Source organism: Orbicella franksi, chromosome 10, assembly GCF_964199315.1.
Source record: "Orbicella franksi chromosome 10, jaOrbFran1.1, whole genome shotgun sequence".
NCBI lineage: Eukaryota > Metazoa > Cnidaria > Anthozoa > Scleractinia > Merulinidae > Orbicella > Orbicella franksi.
In genome coordinates this window covers 11060563-11088539 of record NC_138154.1, presented here as the reverse complement: position 1 = coordinate 11088539, position 27977 = coordinate 11060563, and the positions used below count along the sequence as shown (strand labels likewise).

At 39.4% G+C, this 27977-nt stretch overlaps 1 protein-coding gene across 1 annotated transcript; it reads left to right on the top strand.

The window, feature by feature from the left end:
- The first annotated feature begins 1993 nt into the window (after positions 1 to 1993).
- Positions 1994 to 11652, top strand: LOC145500089 (uncharacterized). Its single transcript, XM_081479579.1, has 5 exons — positions 1994 to 4286; positions 4395 to 4597; positions 5350 to 5469; positions 5730 to 8045; positions 9345 to 11652. Exons 1-5 carry the CDS (start codon positions 4219 to 4221, stop codon positions 10256 to 10258), a joined length of 3621 nt encoding a protein of 1206 aa, XP_081335705.1. The 5' UTR covers positions 1994 to 4218; the 3' UTR covers positions 10259 to 11652.
- The last annotated feature ends 16325 nt before the right edge of the window (positions 11653 to 27977 follow it).

Sequence of the window (27977 nt, the reverse complement as noted above, 5' to 3'; positions counted from 1 at the left end):
ACGAACGATTAGGGCCTTTTTTGGTTTATACCGTCTGTTTCGTTTATGTGGGTCATTAGGAATATACAAAATACGAAACTTTTAATTCCATGTGTTACGTGTGCGCTTTGTCTGAAACGAATGTTGCCGTACAAACGTTTTTTAACCTTCCGAAAGTAACGGCTATTCCAAGTAGCGGCCCCTTTTGCCTGCTAATTCCGACAGTAACAAGGGTCGTTACCTTCAGAATTCTACGGTAATCTTAAAATGTAGCCAATCTCAATCTCACTATTCCTTCAAAAAGGGTTTTACATATATGAAAAACCGTATCCATTTTAACACCGTAAGGAAGAACGGGACATAAGCAGATGTAGAAGCTGAAGTGATACTTGTTGTAACATCAATATTTACATGATCCTGAAAACATTGGTCAGTTGACCATTTGCCATTACCACCGCTCATCCTTGGGTACTTGATGGCGCTACTCGGGCATAATACCACGGCTTTAATCACTCACCATACCTGCATGCCCCCTGAGCTACACCCAACAACCTGTTGTTACTTTTTGCTGATGTTTTCGTTAAACCTTATTTCAGTAGCGCTGCGCTCTCGTAGATTAACCCAAGCGGATTTTAAAATAAAAGGGTTCCGATGGCGTAGTTGAAACAAATTTGTCATCATGGCACACGTCGAAAAACATCTCTCCATTTCATTCCTAAATCGGGAATTTCACCGATTTCCCAAGATATTTTTTCGACATTTAAAATCTTTGCCCGAATCAGCTCTCAAGTCAAGTTAGCACCTGTTTTTGAAAGCTGAATATTTTGTCTTTAAGATAAAGTATCGGAGCATTTTTAAATACCAGTTATACCGAATGCTTCAGACCCACAGTTCTAACGTATATCCAAGGTGTGCGAAGTATTTATTTATTTATTTTACATTTTTTTTGTGTGTGTGTGTATTTATTTGCATGCCTCGTATTTTGCCTTTATGTAGATATATGATGCGGACAAATTTAACACTTTTAAGCCTTCACTCTACTTACGACGTCAATAACCTGTCTACTATTTTGTAAGTATTAAACAAGGATTTTCCTGTTCAACATCACTGTTGATATAGTAGTCTAAATTTTAGATCGAGTCCTCGACTGTGTAGAACATCATTAATTATGCGGAGTTACGAACGACACTGTTTACTTCAAGATAGAGAGAACAACTCAAAATACAGTCGTAAGCGTAAACAAGTTGTCAAGAATTTCTAGTTAAATATCGTGAGATTTTTTTTTATTTTAGTAGCAATACCTTGCCAATGAGTTTCTTTCAGGATGTACTTTTTGACTTAGACGAGTTTTTAATTGATTGTCATAAAGCCAGAACCAACGTTCTCACTCCGGCCAATCACAGAGAATACGGGTAACTGGCATTAAAAAGCGGCGCTGGAAAGTAAATGCGAACAAGTCACGATTGGTTCTGATTTGGTTTAGAAAGTGGCACGAGCCTTTTAAACTTGCAAGCACTAGCTGCAGAAATTAAACAAACAAACAAACAGAAATGAAACAACGCAAACGAGAACTTTTTTAGAGAGAACCACAAAAGTAAATACGCTTTTTTTCTATAACAATATTGTTTTCCGGACGAGACTACGTATTCTCGTTATTTTTTCTATTTTCTTTCCAATTTTAGGCTCAAATATTCTTGTGCATATTCTTAGATCATAGCCTATGACATTTCTGTTTCGAGTGCATTTGGTGTCTGGATGGTGAATTTTGGAGCCATCCTGCAGGCACTAATGCCTGATGTGACGCACATAACTTCTTGCAGAAATGTTCTTAACGTCGACCATACGGCGGCTAGTACTGTTTTTGTTGCTTTTTGGCTAGTTTTACCGTTTAGGGAAATGAAGAATTTTATACGGTTTAATTAACAAAACAATTTCGAAAACAGTATTAAGAAAATACGCGCGCTAATTGATGGCGCGGGCAAAGAGAATTCACATTTTGATAATCAAAGTTAAGAGGCCCTGCGCCTAAGAAACGACCGATGATTTCCGGCTAAAAAATAAAATCGGCCGATTTTTATCTCTCAAGTAGAGGTTACCGAATACTATTTAAAAATGAATTTCTTTTGTTTCAGTTTCGCTTTAAACCAAAAATATCGAGCCGCAAAGTTTTTCCGTCTGAAAGCAGCAAAATCAGGCCGAAAATAAGCTCCCGCAAAAAAACTGTTTAGAAATTACTATCGCAACGCAAAATAATGAGAAAACTACACAGTGTTGAAGAAAAAGGCCTTTTAATGCAATATCATTCGATAAACATCAAAAAACTGCCGAAGCGATTAACAAATAAAGTTTCAAATATTGCATACTAAATTAGATGGAGCGTTGGAGCTGATTTTAAAATAATTATTTCTCAAAAGTTCAACGCTTTTGAAAGCAATCACAGTGATGAATGAGACATTGGAGGGACACAAATCACGTTTCTGGAAAAACATTTTTCGGCCAAAGTATATTGACCTTGTACAAAGCGTTCAAAGTTACCGTTTTTACCGTTATCCTGCTACTTCGGCGAAACACTTCTCTTTTGCCAATACGGCCGTGGATAGCGTGTTAAACGCCACTTTAAACCTTGCTAGGCATTCAAAGACCGTCCTAAGTAGAAGGAAGTAGAATTAAGAGAGTAAGGAAGATGAAAAATACACAGAAAAAGAAAATAACTCGAAATTACCATCTGCTAACGAAAGTTGAATCTGGAAAATGTCGTCGCGTGACAGCGGCCATTGACGTTATTTGTATCAATAGCGGTGGAATCCAAACGAATGCACAAATAGGAAAACAATTTTTCCCGGCCAGAAAACGTTTAGTGGAACAATGTTATGTTATTTTTCACAAATGATGGTCACTCAAAAAGAAAAACTTCCCCAACCGCCACGCCGTTTTGGTCGCAGCGTGATCTGAGTTATGGGGTCACGACTGGATCTCTAGCCGCTGACCGCCCGAAGGACATTGCAGACTCGTTTTCCCACGCTCTTGCGACCTTTACGTGACCAATGACGTCACTGGCCGCTGTTAGGCGACGACATTTTCCAGATTCAACTTTCGTTAGCAGATGGTAATTTCGAGTTATTTTCTTCTTCTGCGTATTTTTCATCTTCCTTTCTCTTTCAATTCTACATCCTTCTACTCAGGATAGTCTCTGAATGCCTAGCAAGGTTTAAAGTGGCGTTTACCACGCTATCCACGGCCGTATTGGCAAAAGAGAAGCGTTTCGCCGAAGTAGCAGGATAACGGTGAACACGGTAACTTTGAACGCTTTGTACAAGGTCAATATACTTTGGCCGAAAAATGTTTTTCCAGAAACGTGATTTGTATCCCTCCAATGTCTCATTCATCACTGTGATTGCTTTCAAAAGCGTTGAACTTTTGAGAAATAATTATTTTAAAATCAGCTCCAACGCTCCATCTAATTTAGTATGCAATATTTGAAACTTTATTTGTTAATCGCTTCGGCAGTTTTTTGATGTTTATCGAATGATATTGCATTAAAAGGCCTTTTTCTTCAACACTGTGTAGTTTTCTCATTATTTTGCGTTGCGGTAGTAATTTCTAAACAGTTTTTTGCGGGGGCTTATTTTCGGCCTGATTTTGCTGCTTTCAGACGGAAAAACTTTGCGGCTCGATATTTTTGGTTTAAAGCGAAACTGAAACAAAAGAAATTCATTTTTAAATAGTATTCGGTAACCTCTACTTGAGAGATAAAAATCGGCCGATTTTATTTTTTAGCCGGAAATCATCGGTCGTTTCTTAGGTGCAGGGCCTCTTAACAAGTTGTTTCCCTTTTTTTTAGCCGCGGTGTTTTCTAAAAGGAATAGAAAACATGTTCTCTGTGTTTCTATCGAATTATAGAAACACTCGTGAAAGTTTGGGAGAACTCAAAAAAGCTGTTGAAGCACTCGCCTGCGGCTCGTGTTCCCACAGCATTTCTCGTTCCCCCAAATTTCCACTCGTGTTTCTATACCTCGATGGAAACACGGCACATGTTTTCTATTTCTTGAGTATTTACAAATTGTCATCACACAAAATTATACTCTTTTCAAAATATTAGCCTGGGGTGTATTCTCAAAATTTTCTAAAAATTTCGCAAATTTCAGCCTCGATATTCTTATAAAACATATTCTTATAAAAAAAAAAAAAAAAAAAAAGAAGAAGAAAGAGTGTAATGATTTCTTTGTCTTTCGTAGAAACATGGCCGAAGGAAACATTGAGGAACTGATATTTATGAACGCAAGCAAAGCACGTTTCAGAATTCGCATGTATGTAAAGTTTCATGGAGACCTTTGATTTAATTGCATTAACTTGTGCTTATTACAGAACTTCTCAGTCGTACCCTTGCATTAATGTGTTTTTGTATTTGATTTTAGTGGTTTGGGGAAAGATGACAATGACTATATCGATATCACACGTTTTTGGTTTCGTGATACCTTATTCGAGGCTTTTGCTAGAACTGGATTTGCCAGAAGGAAAGACCAAAATAAATACAAGCTACTTCCATGTCCCAAGGGAACGTTTCTCAATTCATCTGCCACCGCCCATAGTAAACTTGTGTGCTTGGAATGTCCTGCAGGTAGTTATAATATCTTAACAACTCGTCAGAGCTATTGCATTAAATAACGGTTTTGCACAGGCATTTATTACATTTTATATATATATATATATATATATATATATATTTTATTTTATTTTAGTCTCTTTTTTATTTACGATTGCGGTTATGACATCAACAATACAATGTAATACGATAGTAGCTATGAGATAACACACTTCTATTCTTGAGAGCTTATGTGTGGTTGTCGCAAGTTGCGCTGTACGAATGACATGGAAACTAACAGAAATGAGATAGCTTTAATGCTTCAGACTTAGCTTCTTATATTGTTTCATCTGATTCTTACTCTCAGAAATTCTTATCAAAGTTTGAATAAGATTTTCCAAGTAAATAAAGAGAAAGGGCTACTTACAAAAACTGTCTGGATCATTTATGCAGCTTCGAGTTAACCAAAAAGATTCCTCCGTGCAGTGCTAGTCTCAGTCTTAAGTAAATTATTTACCAAATATCTTAGTGAAAGTGCTGAAGCGTAACACAAAACAGTGTACAGTGTTTTATATTAGTTCATGTTCTCACTGGCATTTTCACATATTATAGTTCCGAGTGAGACCTATACTGTACAAATGCGTCTTTAGTCTTTATATTCAGTGGTATACTTCCTGTTTAACTCGAGGCTGGACTATCGGAGGTAAGGAATGAATAGCAGTATCAGCAAAGAGTGATGTCATGCCATATATGACCTAACTTGTTCAATCAATGTCATCTTGCCGCAGGTGGCTTCTACTCTGACACTGAAGCCTTTGTTAGCGAAAGTTGCCGTCAGTGTCCCAATGGCACTTTCGTCTCCACACCACCTGGAAAGATGATGGGAGATTGTAATCCTTGTCCGGAAGGTAATAAATTACTGGAAATCTGTTATCTGTAAAGCTTTTTTTTTTTTTTTTCCGAAAGCTCCATTATCGGGAAAATCTAGCATTCAGGTCTTGTGTGACCATGCATGACTATGGCTTCTAAATGCAACCACCAAAAAAACAAAAAAATGTATATTTATCCATTGATTTGAATTTGAAACTAAACTATAAATACCGTGAGTATGTAGGTTTGTTTGTTTCATTTTTTGTTTTCTTTTGTTTTGTTTTGTTTCTTTAAACAGGAACAAATAGCCTAACTTTCGCTGGGTATCGCGCTTGTAAATGTTCAAAAGGTTATCACCGTACTCATCGGTTTGAAGGTTGCAAGCTTTGTGAAGATGGATTACAATGTGACAACGAATCTGTTACTCTAAAGACCGGTTATTGGTGGAAATGGAGAAACGAAACTTACAAACTCCTTTATAAAGATTTTGCGATGAGCCTCGTTAATATAACTTACACTCCTGGCAAAAGCATCAACTTCTCAATATCTAATCATTCCCTCAATAAGTTCCCACACCCCGTGCCGAAGTCATACGAATGTCCGAGAGAAGAGTCGTGTAAGGGAGGTCAAGATTCATTATGTGCCACAGGCTACCAAGGTCCATTATGCGCGGTATGCAGTCCTGGTTACTATAAACAATTGCAAACATGCCGGCTGTGTCCAACCAAAAAATGGATGACTGTCCAGCTGTCAATCATAGCGGCAGTAGCTGCAATAGTCCTTGCTGTTATAATTTGGACAAGCAAAAGGAAGAGCAAGAAAAAAGTGGGACGTTCTTCAGTGGATATCATTCTCTGCAGGCTAAAAATTGTTATTGGCTTCTACCAAGTCACAAATGGAGTTCTGGAAACATTTTCATATATAAAATGGCCAGGCGCTCTTGAGGTTATTGGAAGATACTCCGAGATATTGCAGATGAATGTTTTCCAGGTGGCACCAATTCATTGTCTCTTGCCAAATGCAAGAATGAACGCTTTTGCAGACTTGTTTGCCATACTCGCGATGAATGCTGCTGCCATCTTGATGTCTGTCCTTGCTTTTGGACTAAGAAAGTTACTTCTACTGCGAAGCGCTTTGAACAGACAACAGAAAGAAAAAAAGGTTGCTCAGACTAAAGAGGTGATTTACCGAAACTCGTTTTTCTTCCTTTTCCTGACGTATCTCAGTACGTGCTCGAAGACAGCACAAGTAGTTCCACTTGCCTGTCGCAAACTTTGCATCGACGAAGAAGACGAAGCATGTGACGAATACCTCAGAGCAGACTACAGCATAAACTGCAACAGTCAAGAGTACAATCGTTCGGTCATCGTTGCATACTGCGCCGTATTTTACATCATCTTACTTCCCACTGCCTCGTTGATAGCTCTTTGGAGACAACGTAAGGTGCTTCGTGGAAGTGTACTCGACGCCGAGAGTGAAGCTTTGGAGCCTCGAGAGCAAGCCACGGGAAATGCTATCAACACCGAAAATGAAGATTTGGAGCCTCAAGAGCAAAACACGGGAAATGTTATCCACGCCGAAAATGAAGATTTGGAACGTCAAGAGCAAAACGCAGGGAATGCTATCCACACCGAGAATGAAGATTTGGAACATCAAGAACAAAACGCGGGAAATTTAATCCATGCCGAGAATGAAGATTTGGAACATCAAGAACAAAACGCGGGAAATTTAATCCATGCCGATGCCGAGAATGAAAACTTGGAGCCTCAAGAGCAAAACACGGGAAATGTTATCCAGGCCGAGAAGGAAGATTTGGAACATCAAGAACAAAACGCGGGAAATTTAATCCATGCCGATGCCGAGAATGAAAACTTGGAGCCTCAAGAGCAAAACACAGGAAATTTCATCCACGCCGAAAATGAAGATTTGGAACGTCAAGAACAAAACGCGGGAAATTTAATCGATACCGATGCCGAGAATAAAGATTTGGAGCCTCAGAAGCAAAACACGGGAAATGTTATCCAGGCCGAAAACGAAGATTTGAAACATCAAGAACAAAACTCGGAAAATTTAATCCATGCCGAGAATGAAGATTTGGAGCCTCAAGAGCAAGCCACGGGAAATGTAATCCACGCCGATAATGAAGCTTTGATGCCTCAAGAGCAAGCGAAGGCTAGTATAGTCCACTCGGAGAATGAAGCTTTGGAACATCAAGAGCAAGCCACGGGAATTGTAATGGGATTACGATTCCTCTTCGAAAACTATCATTCCCGTGCATGGTACTGGGAGTATATTGAAATGATTCGCAAGCTCGTTTTGACGGCTGCTCTTATCTTTTTGGGTGGAGAGACCAGGGCCTATGTTGGATTAGCCTTCGTCACCTCAGGACTTTATGTGGTGTTGTTTTCCCTCATCAGCCCTATGGCAGATCCATTCGAGAACAGGTTAATGCTGTCAGCTCTGTCTGTCACATTCCTTAATTTGGGCATAGGAGCTGTAAGTAGAATTCCTGAAGAGGGTATGTCATCATCCTCCATTGACCCATACGTGGACGGCATCACATTCAACATACTGGTGGTTGGAGCTAATACGCTAGTGATCACCCTTCTCGTTGGTAATTATTGATTCGTATATTATCTGCCAGTATAGAATGAATCATTTATTTACAATCAGCTTGTCAGCTTGCCCCTAAGTGAGTTTTGTTAACCCGTGGAACAACCTCTAAAAATTATTGCTAAATAGAAAACCATGGACTAATTAAGTAGTCTAATAGTGTTTTATTGTGAAGTAGCTTGAACTGACAAAAAAAAAATTAATAAAAAAAATATATTCAAAAAATGGTAGAAAACTGACGAAGCTAGTACTTTGACCAAAATTTCAAAAAAGGCCAGACGATGGCATTTTGCCAAATTAAAATTCTGTCGACGTGAATGAAAAATATCTAAAAAAAAGAGTCTGTGTAACATTTCGAAATCATGTGAGCTACTTTTAAAGTTCAAGTAACTGAACAATTACAGTTTTGGATTACCAAAAGGAAATAGCATTGCCTAGCCTAAAATCATCTTTAACCCTATTAAGACCGGCTTTTAGTCCAAACATTTCTCCTTTGTTGTCAATAACATAGAAAAGTGACGTCATATTACGCGGCAATAAACTGTTTTCGATAAATCAAACTTCAGCTTGGTAGTGAGGCTTAGAAGACACAAACAAAGGAAATTGAATGACATGTTTATTCATTTCTTTTGTTTGTGTCCTCTAGGCCTCACTATCAAGCTGAATTTAAATATATCGAATTGGCCTATTAGGGAAGGTTTTCGAAGGAGCCGCCATCTTGGATCAACCGATTTTTCTGGATTTTTCTAAAACGTCAGTTTTTAGTTTTGGAATTCAAAATAAGTAATAAAGTAATTCTATAAAGTTCATTTAAAAATTGACCATAATTCCGTGAAAGCTAACTTCAAATAAAGATTACAAAATTTCAAATTTGTAAAAACATGCCTGTAAAAATGTGGTTAAATTTATTTACATAAATAATGAAACAGCTATCACCGGCCCTTTCTGCCCCCGCCCCCAACCCCCTTCTCTTATATATCTGTATAGGGATAAACAATGGGTTATGTAAATCCAAAGGCGTTTGAGTGAGAGTTAAATAAACTGTCGCTTAGTGTTTCATTTTTTCTTTTTTGTTTTATCATAATTATTGGGTTTTTTTTTTTTCTCGGTCTCCTGTATTTGCAACGGTAAAATCTACAGCAATGTCAAAACCGAAAAAGAAAATCATTGGAATATGTCCACAGCAAGGGTTGACTGGCATTTTATAATTAACTTTTAATTTCGTATGGCCTAAAGGACTACTTGCGATTTTCTTCCATGGGAAAAAAAAATACTGATTTCTCTCTTGTCTTTTTCACAGTTCAGTATGCTGTATACCTCCATCGTTACATAAAACAATGGCGCAAAAATCGCCAATGGTCTTTTTCTTGTTGTCTTGCTTTGATCCTGCCACTTACCGAACTGCAGAGCGAAATAAGCGGATTGACTGGAACGAACATCCTGAAGCAACAGCTGCAAACTGGTGGAATCGACATGCCGTCGGTGTCCAGCACTTTAAAGGACAGTGGACTGGTTACGTTTGAACTCAAGGAACAAGAAACTAAGCCAACTCCAAAAGCAAGGAAGCGTGGTAAAGTGGCTCGTAATCTCAGAGAGGAAAATGAGGATAACGCGATTGGTCAGGAGAGCTTGACCGTACGTGTTGATACTCGTAAGCGCAAACGGGTTACCTTTGACCTCAAAGACCAAGAAATTAGCCCAACTCCAAGAGCAAGGAAGCGTGATAGAGTGGCTGAAAATCCCAGGAAGAAAAATAAGGAAAACGTCATTGGTCAGGAGAGCTTGACTGTACGCGTTGATGTTCATGAGCCCAGACGGGTTACCTTTGATCTTGAAGAAATGGCAACCAACGCAACTCCAAAGGCAAGGAAGCGTGATAGAGTGGCTGAAAATCCCAGAAAGAAAGCGGACGAAAACGTGATTGGTCAGGGAAGCTTGACTGTACGTGTTGATGTTCATGAGCCAAGACGGGTTACCTTTGATCGCAAAGAACAAGCAGCTAACCCAACTTCAAATGCAGGGAAGCCCGATGAAGTGGTTGTTACTCTCAGCGAAGAAAATGAAGAATACTTGACATGCCAGGAGCGCTTGACCGTTGATGTTTATGAGGGAGGACGGGTTACCCATAGCCTCACAGAACAAGAAGCTAACCCATCTCCAGAGGAAGGGCAGCCTGGCGCGGAGCCAAGGGATGTCGAGGACACTTGGCTGTAACTGGAAGAACGATGGCTTGGTCATATCTCAGTGGACAAACATGAATAAACTCATAAACTGGACTTCGATTTCTGTCTGATCGTAATTAAAACTAAATAACTGTATTCTTGTGTTTCTATTTTTTGCACCTACTACGGTACTTACAAGATAGGAATATAAAAACAGAAGCTTTAGAAGTAACGGCAATTAGTGTCGTAACTTTCAAGAAACTTGTATCATTAAGAATAAAGGCAATATACAGTCAGGAGCAACTTGTAGACTGCTCAGTTTAATACCTCCGCCGTGGAACTTTATAGAGGCATATTCAGCTTTTCGATAATTTGCTTTATTTGCTCATAATATCCATTCAAGTTTAAGTTTTGGTAGTGAAATATATTTAGCTCTAGAAAGATAGCGCAGTAACAGTTTGAGTCCGTTTTTCAATGAATATTTGCTTGCCGGCTATTCGCATTTAGCCTTTGTCTTTGCTTCGATACAATTTTTAATTTCGGCCGTAATTATTATCAATATTTAAATTTGTGTTTACTTGTCATAATTTTTAAACATTGCATTTTCAAAAGCCAACAGCACCTTTATTTGCCAGAGTTTAATTACAAGATATTTCCTCTGTTATTACATTTTGCCAGTTTCTAATTAAGCCTGTGGATTATTTTGCTAATAAGTTTCATGACCGAAGTTCGTTCAGTTCAATAGGACTTTGTTTAACTACCTGTTATCTGCTAACTCGTCTTACTGAAAGTTCGAACGCTTGGAGCTATGTATACTTTGGCTGTTTCGTCCAGTTTCAGTAATGAATGTTGGGTTAGTTGTTTTAAGCGAGAACTCGTTTTTTTTTAAAATTTAGAGTAATTTAGTTCGAACTTTCCCGTCCAAGTAACGAGCACTTGTAACAATAAATTCTTGAGCTAAAACTAGCATTTTTTAAAGGTTGCACTATCCTCAAAGGACTTCGTATTCGTTGTAATTTTTTTTCTCGTCGTTATCTTAGTGCACTTGTTATATGTTTTGAACAATAGACGCTGGTAAAGGTCATAAATAAGCGATCGCAGTCACAAAGCTTTTTCGATAACATTTTGATTAAATTGAAAGTACTATCCAGAGAAAATAAACACTGCTGTTGGAACCAAAGCTGAGTTGTTGTTGTTGCTGCTTGTTTAGTGCGTGGTTAGATCCCAGTACCCAAAAGTGTAACGGCTCTTTCTTGCAAGCGAGTGCATCGTTTGTGTCTTATTTTCCACGCAGAGACGTCGTAGGTATCTCGTTCTTGAAGCATTCAGAGTTCGCTGATTACAGTTCGTTTTCAAAAGAAAAAAATCCCGTTACCACTCACTGTATATAAACAGTAATTTTGCACCTCCTTGACTGAAGCACAGTTTGCATCCGATGCTAGTTCATTGTCGAAAGCGATCGAGTGGCTTCAGATGTCGATATTTTTGTCAGTTGGTCACAATGTGACGACATACTTAAGGACCGTAACAGAAAAGTGATAACTTTGCCGCGTCATAGTCAAGATGGAAGAGGGCGGACGCATGTTAGGATGGGGGAAAGGAAAACAAAACGTAACGTCATAAAGTGACATAGGGATGTGTAAGGAGATGGATTACAAAACAAGCCGGAAAAGAACAGGCAAACCAGGTTTGGTTTAAAATCATGTAATGTGACAGGCTTGTTGCGCCATAAGACAGAACCGGTTGGATTTGGTTACAGAATAAGTTTTGTATGTAGAGCAATAATAGATCTACAATAATGTTATATTTATCTGGCCTCCTGTTTAGTCTACATGGTTGTATGCTCTTAATTTTATACAATGTTACCCCAGACAAAATCAGTCTTCCCTGCACACCGTTTATTGTAACTCAATTAATTGATGTCATTGCAAAGGTCATTCCGAAAGTTTCTTCAGGTGTCGTTGATATCTTTGATGCCGTGGCTTGAGCCGCTCAACTCAGAGTGAGCTCATAAGTTGGTATAGCACGCCCGGAGGGGGGTACTCCCAAAAAATTAGGGTAGGGGTGTGCGCCCATATGAGCAAAATCTGCGATTTTCACTACCCTATTTAGGACCTGGCCAAAAACTCGATACCCTATTAATGACCTTTGTAGCTGGCACAGTTGCCCTAAACATAAGTTATGAAGGGCTTTTGTTGACGGTCTTATTCATAATGATGAAAATGTAGCTTCTTCTAAGAAACATACCCAATTCAAGACTAGGGTGCTAAAATCATACCAGTAGTATGGGTGCACTCTATACTACTCATACCCTATTTAAGACCAAAACGGCCAAAATCGATATATTATTTATGACCAAAGCGGCTGAAAAACAAATACCTTTTGGGGCCGCACATACCTATATAGCCCATGTAAGGGAGTACCCCTCCCGGGAAGCACGGTTGCGATAAATCTAACGAGTTATGTACATACAGAAACAAACAATATCAACGGTGCTTTATTTATTTACTTGATTTTACTGTCAACCACGACACATTTGGTAGAAATGCTTCACACTTAAAAAAAAAATCCCGCTGTCTAATAAGCTCGCTGTTACATGCTAAATATCAGTGATTTAGCCCTCTTTTTTACCATTTTGCCATGGAGTGTCCTCTTTTGTCGTCCGTCTCCTCGTTTGAGAATTCTTCTAGCCTGTTCCAGGCTCTCGTTAGCTCGGAACGGGCGAAAAAAGGAGGGCGAGCGAGAAAAAAAAACGAGGGAGGACTAATAGTGCTTGGGCAGAATGCGAAAAAAAAGGAAATTCTACTCGTCACGCTATCAGATCGCGTGACGAATTAACCTCGGAATTTAATGGACTGGGCACAAGTTTGCATCTATACTCGTCATTTGAAAATATACCCGGGAAAGTATAAAGTTTTACGTTTATTCCGAGGGTCCTCCGGACTTCTTCACCATGGTTTTTAAATGACACAGAAATAAAAAAAGAAACGTTGAAGGTGATACTTGAGGAATGTATGCCTGCCTTTAACGCGAAATACGCTCCTTTTGCCGAACTGTCCTTCGACAACTTTACCAGTCCGGGATCGTTATCAGATTTGATAACCTCGACCAAAACAAACCATCAACCAATCGCTGCACAAGTTTTCGTTCACGTGACATTATTTGGTAGCAACAGTGTATAATTCAATATGGCAGTCGACGGGGCGCTGCGATGAAAGGAGTTACTTTTTTCACAACATCACAATACAATTTCATTTAATTAATTGTATGTTTGCTTCACAATAGGTTACTGGATTATGGAATAGAAACAGAGATGTATGGAAGAAAACTGTCTTTGTCCAAAAGCTACTGCGAAAAGTTTCATTTTCAGATAGACACCGTATAATATTTGTTCCAAGTTAAAACACACGAAGGTAGACAACAGGTATTCTGTTCACAAAAGCGTTGTTTATTGATACTAATATGATAGCTTCTATTTTCACTCAGGCTTCATTTTCTTGATAGTTGGCGAAGCTGGCTGTTCAACAGTCTGTATAAAATATAAACGAAACACTAACAGTAAATACATCTTGAGTTCACAAATTGACACTGAACAAGTTGCTTCTATATTCCAAGCAGAGAGCTGCAACTGAAGTTCGTTCAATTTACATGAGCGAAGCGTGGTTAGGACCGAAACATCTCCTACTATGATTCATCACTAACAGTATCGAAACAATTCGCGACCCTCCCTCTGTCGACTCTCTGTCCAGATGTACTGAAGATAGAATAGCTTACCTCGATGGCCATATCCCATCCCTCGTCTAATTCCATTTCTGCGATTGCTAATTCAATCCCCTCTGCCGTATTGTACATTTCGTTTCCATCTTTGATGCACTGGAGTTCTCTTTGTCGTTGTGGGCTCGCCTGATATGGTTGTGGCACAACAGCAAAAATATAGCAGGTATATTTACTTTAATTCGTGATACACCTCCGTTCAGTGGAATGGGTGGGTACATGCAACACTTTATGTTGTGAGATGTGACAGTAAACTTGGAAGTCTTGGCATTTCCGGAAAAAATTGTTTTAGTTGTAGATCAGTAGTCTATTGTTGTGCATTCGGTGATATGGAAAAACGCTTTTAATGACCGATTCATATAGAAGAAACTATGATTCAAGTAATATGTTTTCGTACCATAGTTCACTCGCTAAATCCAACAATAAGCTTCATTATATAACGACTGGTGTGCCAGAAAACTGACCTAGTTTAGCCGGCATTTCCGGAAAATATTTCAGGACCGCGAGTTGTTGAAATTGACTCTAAAATATAGGCAACTTACCCTTTAATGTGATTGCCGATTTTCCCGCAGTCCGAAAGGTGTCTTAGTTCCCTGTTTAAGAAGTATTGCACCCGGCCTATCTGTCTTCCAGCAACTTCTCTCAAAGTGTAATTTTTCTTAGCGCTCTTGGATACCAGACTGTGGCACGTCTAGAAGTGTCTCGGGTATTTCTCTAATTTCTGGCAAAACACAACGAAGTGCGAACGAGTCTTTGTTTCCAATTTTCAGGAAGGACATGAAAAGGAGTTCCTTCTGGCCCCTTGATTTTGAACTCATGGTAACCCTTCAAAAGAAAATAAACAACTAATGTTAGATTCGCAAGTGGTTTCCCGACCACCTGGACTGCCGTACCATGAATCGAGCGACTCACTAAGAGCTATAATTTTTTCTGAAGGGGCTTAGATGATTTATGTAAGTTACTTTTACGTATTCCTTGATTTTTCCACCAGTAATTCTTAAAGTTGAATGGTGCGTGTTTAAAAGGAACGAAAATTTTATGCTGCAAAACTCGACAACAATAAACCTACCCTATGTAATCACCAAGCTATATCCACAAAATCGACATAAATTTGCTATTTTGATTCTATGGGTACCAGCATGCGCCATCTCAATACCTAGGAACACATCAATTGGAGCTGTAAATATGGCCGCCGTTACGAACAACACATCGCAAATCAAAATACCCCTGTGCACTTTTTTCACAGATCGTGCACAACACTAAAAACACGTTAAATCCCAAGAATATGGCGTGAAGATTAACGACATATTTTTTGTGATTTCCGCAAAAATCTCCAAGTAACTTAAATCTAATGACAAAATGAAAAACATACCTGGTTTGGATGCAAAATTGCAAGCGCTGTTTCACTTTACGAGTAGCATTTTACATCGTTTACGCTGGTCTTCAACCGCCATCTTCAAAACACGTGAGGCTCCTTCTTTTCTGGTAATTATCGAATAGAATTATGGGTAAATTACCCGAGTATAATCGAACAAATAACGAGCAAAGCGAAGTGAATACGAAAATTCCCGGTTTTTGAAATGGCCGCCATGTTGTGACGTCACATGGTTATCAAATCTGATAACGATCCCGGACTGTTTACTCTTGGACAAGTGAAAAAACACATTGTACCTTGACATATTGAACAAAACATCGTTTCGGTCGTAAAAGATTGCATTGATGTTTTCGTAGAGTGATTGTAGTCAGAATGTTCACTTAAGGGCAAACACTGGAAAACGTCTCTATACTGAAAAATTAGAAGCGTTGATTTCCATAATCTGATTCAGTTCACATTGTCTCCTATTCCTCACTTACAGTTTAGTCACAGTTAAAAAAGAGGACACTGTTGGCTTCTGTAGAACATCACTCTTATTAAAGCAAGTATTGCTGTTGTTGTTTGTTTCTTTCTAAAGAGACTAGCCTCAGAATTTTTCTTGACCTCTGCTTGGTGAAAACTAGTCTGAGTGCGGCACCGGTTCGTGACAACTGCGCATGTTCGGTGTTCGTGTTCTGTAATAGTTTGACATCCCGTCTGTGTTCACTGTTTACTGTGCGGGAATTTCAAACATTTCATTCATTGGCACGTTGCATCGAAAACTATCGACAATGAGCAAAAACTGCAGTTCGAAAATCGCGATTAGCTGGAAAGAAAAAGGAAGGCAAGGAAAAAGATTAATTTAAGAGAGTCAAATCAGAATTGATCTTAGAGGCTTATTGTCTCATATCTAAATAGGGGTGGGAACTTCACTCGGGCGTAAACATTACAATGTAAATGGCAAACAGTATTTTTAGTAAAAGCGATACGAAGCTAAGTTAAGAACATCGATTATAGACATTGAGAACATTTATCGTGTTAATGCAAGTGGCACTAAAAATTGCTGTACTTAGTGATTTTATAAAAGGCCATGAAAAGACCGAGGATTTGTAGAGTTATTTGCGGTCAGAACGCGGTAAATGAAAAACGTTGTTTGATTTCCGTTAACACAGTTTGTTTGTGATATCTATGCAGAGAGAGTTTCAAAAGTCCAAACGCCCCTGAAAACTTCACAGCGATACAATGCGTAAGAGGTTCGTCCGCGCAATAAAGCGTATAATTTCTTTTGCCTTCATGACAATAGCGTGCTCCTTCAGGAAGCTTTTCAAGTCCAGGGCAAACATAAATAAATCGGACGTGGCGTGGGAATCCTGATCAAATCACACGGCGGTAAAAGTTGGAATTGTCAATGAACTGCTGAAAAACAACTTTAGTTATAGAAGGGAGGCTTCTTGAAACTTAGTTGGTAAGAAGGCTAAGGACATTGTCGTTTATTGAAAGTTTGATCGTTATTACGTAGTCTGGATCAAACGTGAAGGAAAATTGCCAGTCGCTTACCTTTATCTGTTTGTTAGCTTGCAGTAGCGCAAATGACAGATTTAACTTACAAATTAGCGTGGAAAAACAACTGCTAAGACGAAGTCTACCTTTGACGGCATCGGAGTATCCCTGTCACCTGTGAATTACACATTTGACTAATATATACATGATTTCTGTGTCATATAAGAACATTAATACTCAAAAATTAATCAGCTTCGGTTAAGAAGAGAAGTATACACACATTATAAATACTGACCGTTACCGCGGAAAACTTATCAAAGTTGCTAATGAAAACTCTTTTTCCTACCTAACCGACCTTAAGCTCACTAAGAGGACTAAGAGCGTTGATTTTTTTTTAGGACGTATTTGTGGTTTTTGTTGCTAAGTGTCTGTGGGTTTTTCATTGTGATGGGCAACCAATATAGATGTTACAATTGGTGTGTAAATTGTGATTGCGACATATACTGCATATACATTGCGGTCGAGAAATGCCCTATTGACCTTTAGTTGCCTGTATACGGGAATGTGTTTAAGCGTTTAAAACCAAACCCTGACGAAAGAGACATTTTTTAGATTGAGTATTATTCTGATGTCGAGGATTTTATTGCTATGGCTACAAACACGTCTCAGCAGAATTATATGTCGGCATTTTCTTTAGTAACCAGGGTTGTCCTTTTCTCGTTTCCAGAATTTTGGCAGACATTCAGTGTGCCGAGGATAACAGTGTTAACTTCGTCAGTTTACGCTAAACTGCGACTTTTTTTCACTGTCTGTGGCATTTAAAGATTGCTCCATTTTGTTCAATGTAGTTTTTCGACATCAAACGTCGTAGATTGGTGAAAAGTTGTAGACTACTGACTACGAGTAGTCCCTCTTTCGCTTAGTCTGTCGTGCGTGACGCGAAAGAAAACCGCGATAAAAAAAAATGGCCGCGCGAGATCCTTGTGAACGTTTTTACCCGATGTCCTTCTATAATTAATTATTACGTGACTCAGGTCACGTAATCAGGTGATGATATGTTTGACGCAAGAGTTAAATTGGCGACTAAAAACTGGATTGCGACGAAGTCAGTTACGAATAGAAGTGGCCTGCTGAACTATGTGGTAGCATGAATTGTCTTTAAGGTTATTATAAAGGAAAACTTTTCATGGCTAGAAAAGCTTAGAAGTGGGATCGAGCAGAGCAATACTTTCAAGGTCTTTCTTATTCACAAGTTTTGTACGTGCGCTCTGATTGGTCAATCAAATCTTCTATCATTGATCATGGATATTTTTTTATGTAATTGCAATGCTTAAATGATCGAGGTTATTTGTTCGTAATAACAGCCTTAAGGTGGCTGGTACCAGTTTTCTCGCGCAGGGAGTAGATCACCATCGTGCGTCACGCGTGAGTAACACACACGATAGAGGCGCGAGATTTAAAACCCGAAAGACCAAACAAATATGGCGGCGCGCGGCTTTTTTCGCGCAAGGTCACTTTTGTAGTGTTGGAGACGAAATTTGCATATAAAGGAGGCTTTACCTACTAGAACAACTTTAGTCAATTCTGTGTATTGGGTTATTCCAGAAAAAATACACACCCCCGACGGATGGCAAACTGAAAATTTTCGTGGGAGGGAGGGTTTATGGCTCGGGAAATCCGGGCGGGAGGGGGGGATCTGAACCTAAAAATTCTTCCTCGGGGGTCAGTTTTAACTTTAACCTCGATCGATACATTTTAACCATTTAAAAAAAGAACTTTGCAATGGGAAATCTTGTAGTCTTTCAGTTTATAGCGTTCTCACAAAATTTGCAATATTCGCCGAGCTTTTAAAATTATAATAAACAGGGATCTTTTGGATGAAATGTTACGTCTTTTCTATTGCCTGTTGTTTCCGGTTAGGGCCTTTAAAAAAAGAAGTGGAAATCCAGGCGGGAGGGGGGGGGGGGTCCTTGAGCTTGGAAATCCGGGCGGGAGAGGGGCTCTAGCGGTCCGGGAAATCCAGTCAGAGGGGAGGGGGGAGTCAAAAATGCTTGCCATCCGTTGGGGGGGTGTATTTTTTCTGGAATAACCCATTTAAGACAAATTTTCCTAAATTTCAAAGCCAACTCGATCGATCTTGACAGCCACCGGGAGCGTATAAAGGACTCGCAAAACATAGTAAATCTACCCAGAATTTGTGTAAAAGTCCTACAGAGTAAGCCCAGGAGGTTGTCTAACTACAACTGTAAATGATGTTTTAGCAGCAATCAAAACAAAACGCCTGTACGGACCCTCCTCGCCCGCGCGGGCACACCAAGCGGTCAGCGGTAGTCAAAGCAGCTCATGAGCAACTGCTGCTCTTATAAAGTCTGGATTTTTGAATGCGTGTCTACGCGCGTGGGAATAACGGAACTAGCGAAGGCTTTTACACAAAAACAAACCCGGTGACCCCTTCTTTTTATTGTTTTAATATAATATTATTATTGAGAGGAAACGTCAGAAAAAAAAAATTCTACGGAAGGAATTTGCACTTCGTGCAAATTGTCGTTTTTCCAAGTTTACAAGAAATCGGCTCCGTAGAATTATTTTAAAATTGTTGGGCATTTTCATTTTCAGATGCCAAAAGCTATTGATTAAAAAAACAAACGGGGTCACCGGGTTAATTTTTTAGTTATTAGTGACATAAGCGGAAAAATAAGGTCTGGAAAATCAATTTGGAATGTTGCCATAGTAACTGCTGACGACAAAATAACCGCTGTTTTAGGTCAAGTATAAATTATATAATCCAAACCTACAAAAATATTACAGTGGCCCTGGTCTGCCTTTTTGTTCTATTCTTACAAAGTTATGGGCCGTCGAGAACCTGAAAACTGGTACGAGCCACCTTAAACTTTGACAATGCAACGTGTTTTACCACGTTGTTGAATAAGCTTCGAAAATACCGAGTTACGTTGTAACTTTGTTTAGTCACTCCGATGTCGTATCTTGACTATTTTTAGACTCATCTATCTCAGTTTATCTCCACAGGTAGCTAACTCATCTTGAAGTCAAGTCATGTACTTCTCATTTTCCTAATTACTTACTGGCAACAGTCATGGAGATCGTTGAAATAAAAAATAAAAAAAAAGAAACAAAAATTGCATGATCGCTTAGATCACAGATATCTTATTTTAATCTGACCGGCCGAAGGACTATCTTCCCTGAGCATCGAATAAGGAGGAGAAATAAATAAATAAATAAATAAATGAATGAATGAATGAATAAACAATCAATAAATAAGCAAAAGATAAAAAGGCAATAAATAAATAAGCAATAAATAAATAAGCATTAAATAATCAATTAATCAATCAATCAATCAATGAAGTTTAAAAGGTTGCAAGAGAGAGCTGCAACACTAAATCAGAAAAAAATGTCAACACAATAAAAATACGATAAACAAATACGTGTATGCGGAAAAGTCTCTCTATAATGAGAGGTTTCCTCTCTCCTTTGCAGACTGTAAGTCGGTTGTTGTGATTGGCTATTATGTGATCTAATTTAATCAAGATATAATGTAATGATATGATGGTGAAAAGAGAATAAAGAAGAAATTGCCGAGTCGCAAGCGCTACAACTGATCCATAAGAAATTCAGTGATCGACACATTGAACTGTTTATTTTTTCCTGTCCTATTTGTAACTGATGCATCATGACGTCTTTGCCAACTCCAGTGGGAGACTCCACAAGAAATAGACTTACCAACAGAATCACGGACTGAATGGCAGACAAAAAAACGTCAGCCGCCGTCAAACAAAAACTAAACAAACATGTTTCACGTGAGTGCCAAACATTGCTATCATGTTCAAAGTAGATCTCTGATACCACTGCAGGATATTTTGCGTCAGCACAATTTCGCGTCTTTTAGCTGTTTCTTTCTTTCTTTCTTTCTTTCTTTTTTTCGCTGTAGAGATTTATCAATGACATCAAGAAACTTGGCTCGACAAATTGCAGCTGTCATTTCTATTTATCACCGAGCTCATGATCACGTCACAGACATCAACTCAACGATATAACACTTTTTTTTTTCACTGAATCCACAAACTGCCGTTTAACATTTATAATTATTATTACAACATTATCATCCATTACCCGATTACCGTTTTCTATTAGTTTTGCCTTTCTTTAGGGGTTTAATTCATAATTTCCGACGAGCATCCCCGACTTTTTCATTTTGAACGCCCCCCCCCCCCCTTCCCCCCCGCCCCACTCCCCTCACGGGACTCTTTCCTGTTTTCTTGGAAGATGTACTTCACTTAGCACCATTATGTTTAGCATAGCCTGCGAACAGCCTCCCGGCGAGCCCGAACGAAGCGCCCCGATCGCTTCGCTGTCCGAATTCTTCAGTTCCGCACTCTTCCACTCCGGCTTTCCTCACCGAATTTCTTTTCCGTCCTCGCCGGGAGCCTGTTTGCAGGCTACATCTAGTATGAACGACGAAGTACAGTTGTTTTATTTCCTTTTAAAAGTGTTGGTTATCTTAAAATCACAGGATATTCGTCATCATGTCACGGAGTCCTCTTAAAGTCTGGTTTTACTAACATGTTTAACGATCAGGATTTTATCGCAAAACAGCTCCGGGTTGTGTATTATTACGATAGAAATGAAATTTGTAATCTAGTAGGTTATATAGTGGTTTAATTAATACCACCATGACCATTTTGGTATTTTCAACAGTAAGTGGTTTGAAGTCTTTGAACCCAGGAGAGTCCGTTAATTCGTCTGATTGCTAGCAAGTGATCGGCTTAAATGAGGTTCGTACTGAAATAGACTCGGCTGTTTTGGTTATTAGTGGCGTTTCACCGCTGGGACAAGCTGGGCGGAAATCTTTAGCAGTGTCAAGTGCTTCTCAGCGGCTTACGGCGATAAAATCAAATGGAAATTAATAGTCGTGCCGAGATAGTGAGTCTTCAAAATCAACGGATGTCATTCATAGAGGGGGTTGAATAGGTTTTGGGATCGACGGATTTGGCCTTAAAAAGTGCACAAGTTGTGGATTTTTGCGGTAAATCGAGCGGATTCGCGGATTTTGAAAACACAGTGGATCGTGGATCAGCTGTGAATTTTGGCGGGGATCCCACATTGTGCCTGCCTTGATGTTCGGGTCTTGAGGCCTAAACAAAATTTGGATCACAGATATTACTTCAGCCTTGGTCGGTATGTTAATGATTTCATCCAAATTATTTCTTTTTCTCAAACGAAGCTCATTTAAACTCAGGTGTGAGACTGTTATTGGAATTGTACTGTGCTAGAGTCATCAAGCTGGTTGCCTTTTTCACTATTTGCGCGAAATTAACAATGGTATTCACATTTCAGGACCAGTTTACCTTTGAACTTTTACACTTATGTTTCCGGATGTGGTTGTGGTTTCGGATCTGAACAAGAATATTGGCGGATCAACGGATTTGGAGAAAAAAAAAGACACGAATCGGCGGATTTCCATACCCCTATTCACCCCCCTCTTCATAAATAGAGGTCGGCAATATTCCTATAATGTGAGCAATGGCATGCGCAGCAGAAATGATTGATGTAACTTTTTATGTTCTTCGCTATAGTCGCGAATCATTTTTGAGTCCTTTCGATTTTAAAATTTCTTTCTTCTCATGACCTTGTGGGGGCCTTATGGTTAGCCCGCTCGTCTTCGAATTGAGCGGTCCGTGTCCGAGTCTTAGCTAGGGTCACTGTGTTGTGAAAATGGGCCCTGGACACTTAACTCTCATACTTCCTCTCTCAAGCCGAGTGTATAAATGGGTCACGACGCAAATTTAATGCTGGGGGCTAATCCTGCGATGGACCAGCATCCCAACCAGGGGGGAGTAGAAATTCTCCTTGTCGCTTCATGCTACAGAAACCAGGATAAGCTGCGGCTTGGAGGATCACTAGGCCTCTATATATGCACACTTTTCCTACCTACTCCTGACCACGTGGAATTTTTGCTTGTTATAGGTTAAAGATCTAAATTAACTGACTTTTATAATTTGCCAGCGCCTCTTTCGCTACGTTTTAAAATTGATTTTTGTTGATTCACAAAGCAATCGACCAGAGCTCTGCGGCTTCATATAATTTCCGTAACCGCAGCCTAGAAGGTGCTTCAATAAGTCCGCCCTTTGTGTGACGTGTTCAGTAGTTTTAACCATTTCTCTCATATTCCTTCCACAACTGGCATTTTTCTCGGCGGTTTCAGTTACCCACAATTTACTCTCAAAGTATTTACACTAATCAAGCTATTAAGCTTTCTTTTCTTGTTGTATTCTTATTACTTAGAATTACCATGCTCTTTACAAAACTCTATATAGCTAATCTGTCATCCATGGGTCTTGTTTCCTTAGAAAGAGATGATATTTGCTCTCACACCTGCTAGTAAAACTTTGAAATCAAAGCGAATTGAGAATTAAAGTTCGTTAGGAAATAAATATTTTCAATGATACACGAAAGCATTACTGTTAGTAAGTTTATTGTATTTCTCGGTTGGATCAATCCCAATGAATTTGAAAAACACAACCTGAAATGACCAGAAATTAATTGTAAAGCCGTTGGTAAATTTACGTTGGTAGATTTGCTAAAAAATAACGTATATATTTAAACCATGACGAAAGAAAAGAAAGTAATATCCAGAAATCGATGAAGCGATGGACCGTTTTACCTAAAGCAGTTGACAGACCAGTATAAAAATAGATCCGCAATGCGTACTGGGGTCTTATGCTTAGTTTTATTCCTTTCGGTTGGAATGCTGTTTTCAAATGTCAGAACCTGGGAGTTGAATTGCTACAAGTGAGAAGGTAGACATAACAAGTCGTTACAATTTTTAAGTGGGAAATGTATGGCAGAATACTGTTTACTTACTTACTTTATCCTCTAATAATAATTATCTATTTAGCTCTTAGTCCTAATGGGACATAACACAACAACAGTCTCTCAATTTAGCCCTGTTTTGTGCAATGTCTCATGTGATTTTTAACTCCCTGAACTCGGCACTGTTTACACATGTCAAACGAACTTGTACATGTAGTGTCACAAGGTTTTACTGCTGTAATGACTAAGCCAGTTTAAATACATGACAACATCAACAACTGAGTACCGCAGGATTGTCAGTTGTTTTTTGAGTAGGCGGTTCCATCCAAAATGTAGGCAGATAAGGTTTGCGTGAAAAACATGCCGCGATGCGGCTGGACAAGTTAAGACGCGTTCTGTGCATCGTTCGGGAAACGGCTCAGATTCACCATCAGCGACTGTTTTTCTAGTTGAAACACCTGCTCTTGCAACGTGTCCTTCTTTTTTGTCAGGTTCTGAACCTGAATTTCAAGCTCCTCCGAATGCACAGATTCCCTCTCAAGTTCTCAATGAAGCATTTTTCCCGTTCAAAGAAGGACGCTCGTTGGCAATGCAGTTCTTCCTCTTTCGTCCACAGCTTTTGAAGAGCAGTCTGAACGCTACGCTCCAGTTCTTCTTTCTCTGCGGTGACTTCCTCTACCTCTTTTATTTTTTCTACAACCAGACTTTGTAATTTGATGAAATGGCGACGGTAGCTCTTTTCTCTGGATGCCAAATCCATCTCGGCTAAGAGATCTTCTGGAAGATTTGTCTCTCTCTTTTCGTCGTCATCGGCATTTCGGCCCTGCAAGGCCAAATCACAAATATGTCTTGTTAATCAAGACAAGGAAATCGTACAATTAGGTTTTGCATAGCGTGGCACAAAAGCAATAAGGACGTATACGGAGCGACATATATTTGAATTAGAAGCGTCGGTCAGCGATATTTTAAGACTGTTTCCATATAGGTTCGCCGGCTACAGATTTTTCGCTGAGTTGGGTGATCCTTTTCGATATTAATGCTCACTAAGCCAGTTTTCATATGATTTTCCTCGATCACAACAAAAAAAAGGTGATAAAAAATAATAATAACAAAAAAATAATAAATATTCGTCGAAATATTTTGCACAAATTTACAAAGCCCGGTATAGAGCCGCCATGAAAGTGATGAATGATCATCGCAGTAAATTTTCCAATTTAAGCAATTGGAAAGAAGAAGCCTGAAAAAATCAGGGCTTCAACGGGATTCGACGGGATTTTTTTCAGGCTTCTTCTTTCCAATTGCTTAAATTGGAAAATTTACTGCGATGATCATTCATCACTTTCATCTACCGCAGTTCAAATATGAATTATTTCATATATACTTCAGATCATGTCACTCCTCACGAGAAGGTATGAACTCAATAAATTGACCTCGCTCTTAATGTGTAGCTTCATAGCTCAGTTGGTAGAGCATCGCACCGTTATCGAGGAGGTCACGGGTTCGAATGCCGTTGAAGCCCTGAATTTTTTCAGGCTTCTTCTTTCCAATTGCTTAAATTGGAAAATTTACTGCGATGATCATTTATCACTTTCATCTACCACAGTTCAAATATGAATTATTTCATATATACTTCACATCATAGAACCGCCATGTTGGTGTACCTCCGTGGGACACCAACATGGCGGCCGGAAAATAGAGTAAACATCTGTAACTTACTTTGGCTATCAAGGCGACTGATTATCTGAACTGATCAAGCAAAGATATTGAATAGCACCTAAATTTCTTAATACTTTAACTTCTAAAAAGGCTAAAAATCACGAGATAAGTATATATTTTTCGACAAACGCGTTCGATTTCATAGATTTATGTCACGCACCACCAAAACTCTGAAGTTCACAATGTGCCTGTTTTCAAACGAAGCAAGCTATTGGGCTGAAAACGTGTTAACAGGTGTAAACTTACCTCCTCCTATGCCTGATCAGGATAATAAATTTGGTGGCTCATTAGCTTTAGATTTTTGAAAATGATGACGTCACGTGCAACCCAAGAATACTCTATAGGGCTAGTTGTTTCTGATTTTTCCACCCTAGACCAGCCTTTTCAAACATATGCCGGTTTTCGATAAAAACGATTAGCGTTTTCGATCGTTTTAGTGTGGACGGTAGGCGAAAACACATCAGAATGCATGCGTTTTAAGGTGGCTCAACAAAGTTTTTTTATGCCTGTGTTTCATTCACCTTTTTCTCTAAAACCCTTGATCCTTTGGTCGCCAAAGTGGCAACACGCAAGGTAACGACACAAACTTCGGATTAAGATCGTTAAGCTGACGTATGTGCCGTTGCTAAGACAACAGGAATAAATATAAACAGGCCTTTAAAATCGGTTTTGTTTATTTGCAGAAAATCTAGTCATTAATTCGTAAGGTATTTTTTGTGACAAATTTCGTGAAATTCATTCGGTGGTTCTCGAGAAATAGGCGTGTTTCCGAGAAAGCTATTCCGCATTCAATCGCAATTTTTTGACTTACTACGCTTGGGCTGCATTTAACTGGGTTCTTTCGGTAACAAAGATAAACGTGCGAGTTGCTGGGTTCTTTGCAACGTTACCATCAGGACGCTGTGTTTAATTTAGGGCCTGTTTACAAGGAGAGAAGGTTGCCCCAGCAAGCGGGTTACCCTAGCACTCATACATTTCCTCTTTGTTTTCTTCGTCGTGTTTACAAGGCAGCTAGGGTTACCCGGGTAGGCGAGTTACCCTATCTGCGTTCTACGGTTACCCTGGCAGGCTAATAAACGTTTTCTCTTGTAAACGCTCCAGGTAGGATTAACCCGCCTACCCGGGTTAACTTTCTAATTGTTTCCAGTCCCTTTGAGTGTAACCGCGCATTAAGTTGTCCTGTGAAATTTCGCTTGTAAACCCGGGCAATCTTTTGCCCTCCAGCTAGGGTTAACCAGCTTACTAGGGCCGGGTAATCCTCCATCCTTGTAAACAGGCCCTTGATTGTGAAGAAATATAGAATTTATTGCGCGGTCATTGAAATAAAATGATTGCTGTATCGACGCCATAATTGTTTTTGCAATACTTGCGCGCGCGAAAATTGTGTTCGGCCACCTTAGACCGAAAACCGAGTGTGGACAGGGGCTAAGATTCAATTAATATCTCAGCCCTTAGTGACCCGTCAGTGTTGTCATGCTATAACATCCCTAAACTATATCCATTCAGGGTGGTGACCAGACTTGGTAAAACAGAGTTGAGTTCGATGCAGCACAAGTCTTCTGTAAACAATAGTACAGCGTTCGACCGGTGTTCCGGGGGGTATGGGGTGCTTCCTATAAAAGCCATTACGGGGAGGCGCCGCCTGAAAGAGGTACCTTTTTCATACTTAAGGTATATAAAGAATTAATAAAGATTTCACAAGTTGAGGCGAATGAAAGGGTAGGGAAATCTGTCATTTAGGTATAACATGGACAGCAACTGAATAAATGATACTCGTTCTTTGGTGAACATCTCTTCTGGTAATGCTTATGTTCTCGATCAGTAATACTGTTTATTCAATTCATTCCAAGGGTTTAGAGAGGGATGCAGCGTTTTTAAGTCGGTATGTGAAAGAGCTACTTTTTTTTTTATAAAAGGAGTACGAAAGGGCTACCTTTTATGTCAAAGTGGATACAAAATGGTAAGGGATTGAACCTCGGGGCGGGGTTCCTATACATTATTTTAAAAAAATCGAGCAGCTACCTTATGATCGAAGTTGTTCTTGTCTATTTCATCGAAACACTCCATTTCCAACCCCTTTGTTTGCTCATCTCTCTCTTCTGGAGAGTCAAAGGCTGCATGAAACAATCGTAACTGCCAAAATCATCTGCGATGGAGTGCTCCACCTCCACCTCCTCATACTCTTTCTCCTCTTCGTGGCGAAATGAACGTTCAGCAGCACCCTTAAAAGGCGACACATCATCCATCGCCACAGTCCAACTAAAACAAGAAGGGTACAGTGGAACCTCGATTTAACAAAGGGCCAAGGGTCTCGCAAAATATGTTCGATACAACGAGGTGTGGTTGTATCGAGCTTCTTTTCCGTATATTTCACTAATACTGGGGCGAAGAATAATGTTCGTTATACCGAGGACTTTGTTATATAGTGTTTCGTTAAATCGAGGTTCCACTGTATTGCATTTCTGATCTAAATTAGTCAATTAAACATCAGAATAAGTTTCTGTTCTCAACAGAGGCCTCTCCCGTACTGCCTTGACCCTGTAGGCTAGCAGTCTGAAGTCTGGAGAGAAAGGAAGAAAACACGTCCTTCTTTTCTGTC

Excerpts from the sequence above, each read along its gene's own strand:
- LOC145500089 (XM_081479579.1), top strand. The coding sequence starts at position 4,219 with ATGGCCGAAGGAAACATTGAGGAACTGATATTTATGAACGCAAGCAAA. Across the intron at positions 4,287-4,394 it reads GCACGTTTCAGAATTCGCAT|TGGTTTGGGGAAAGATGACA; the intron begins GTATGTAAAGTT and ends ATTTGATTTTAG. Across the intron at positions 8,046-9,344 it reads AGTGATCACCCTTCTCGTTG|TTCAGTATGCTGTATACCTC; the intron begins GTAATTATTGAT and ends TCTTTTTCACAG.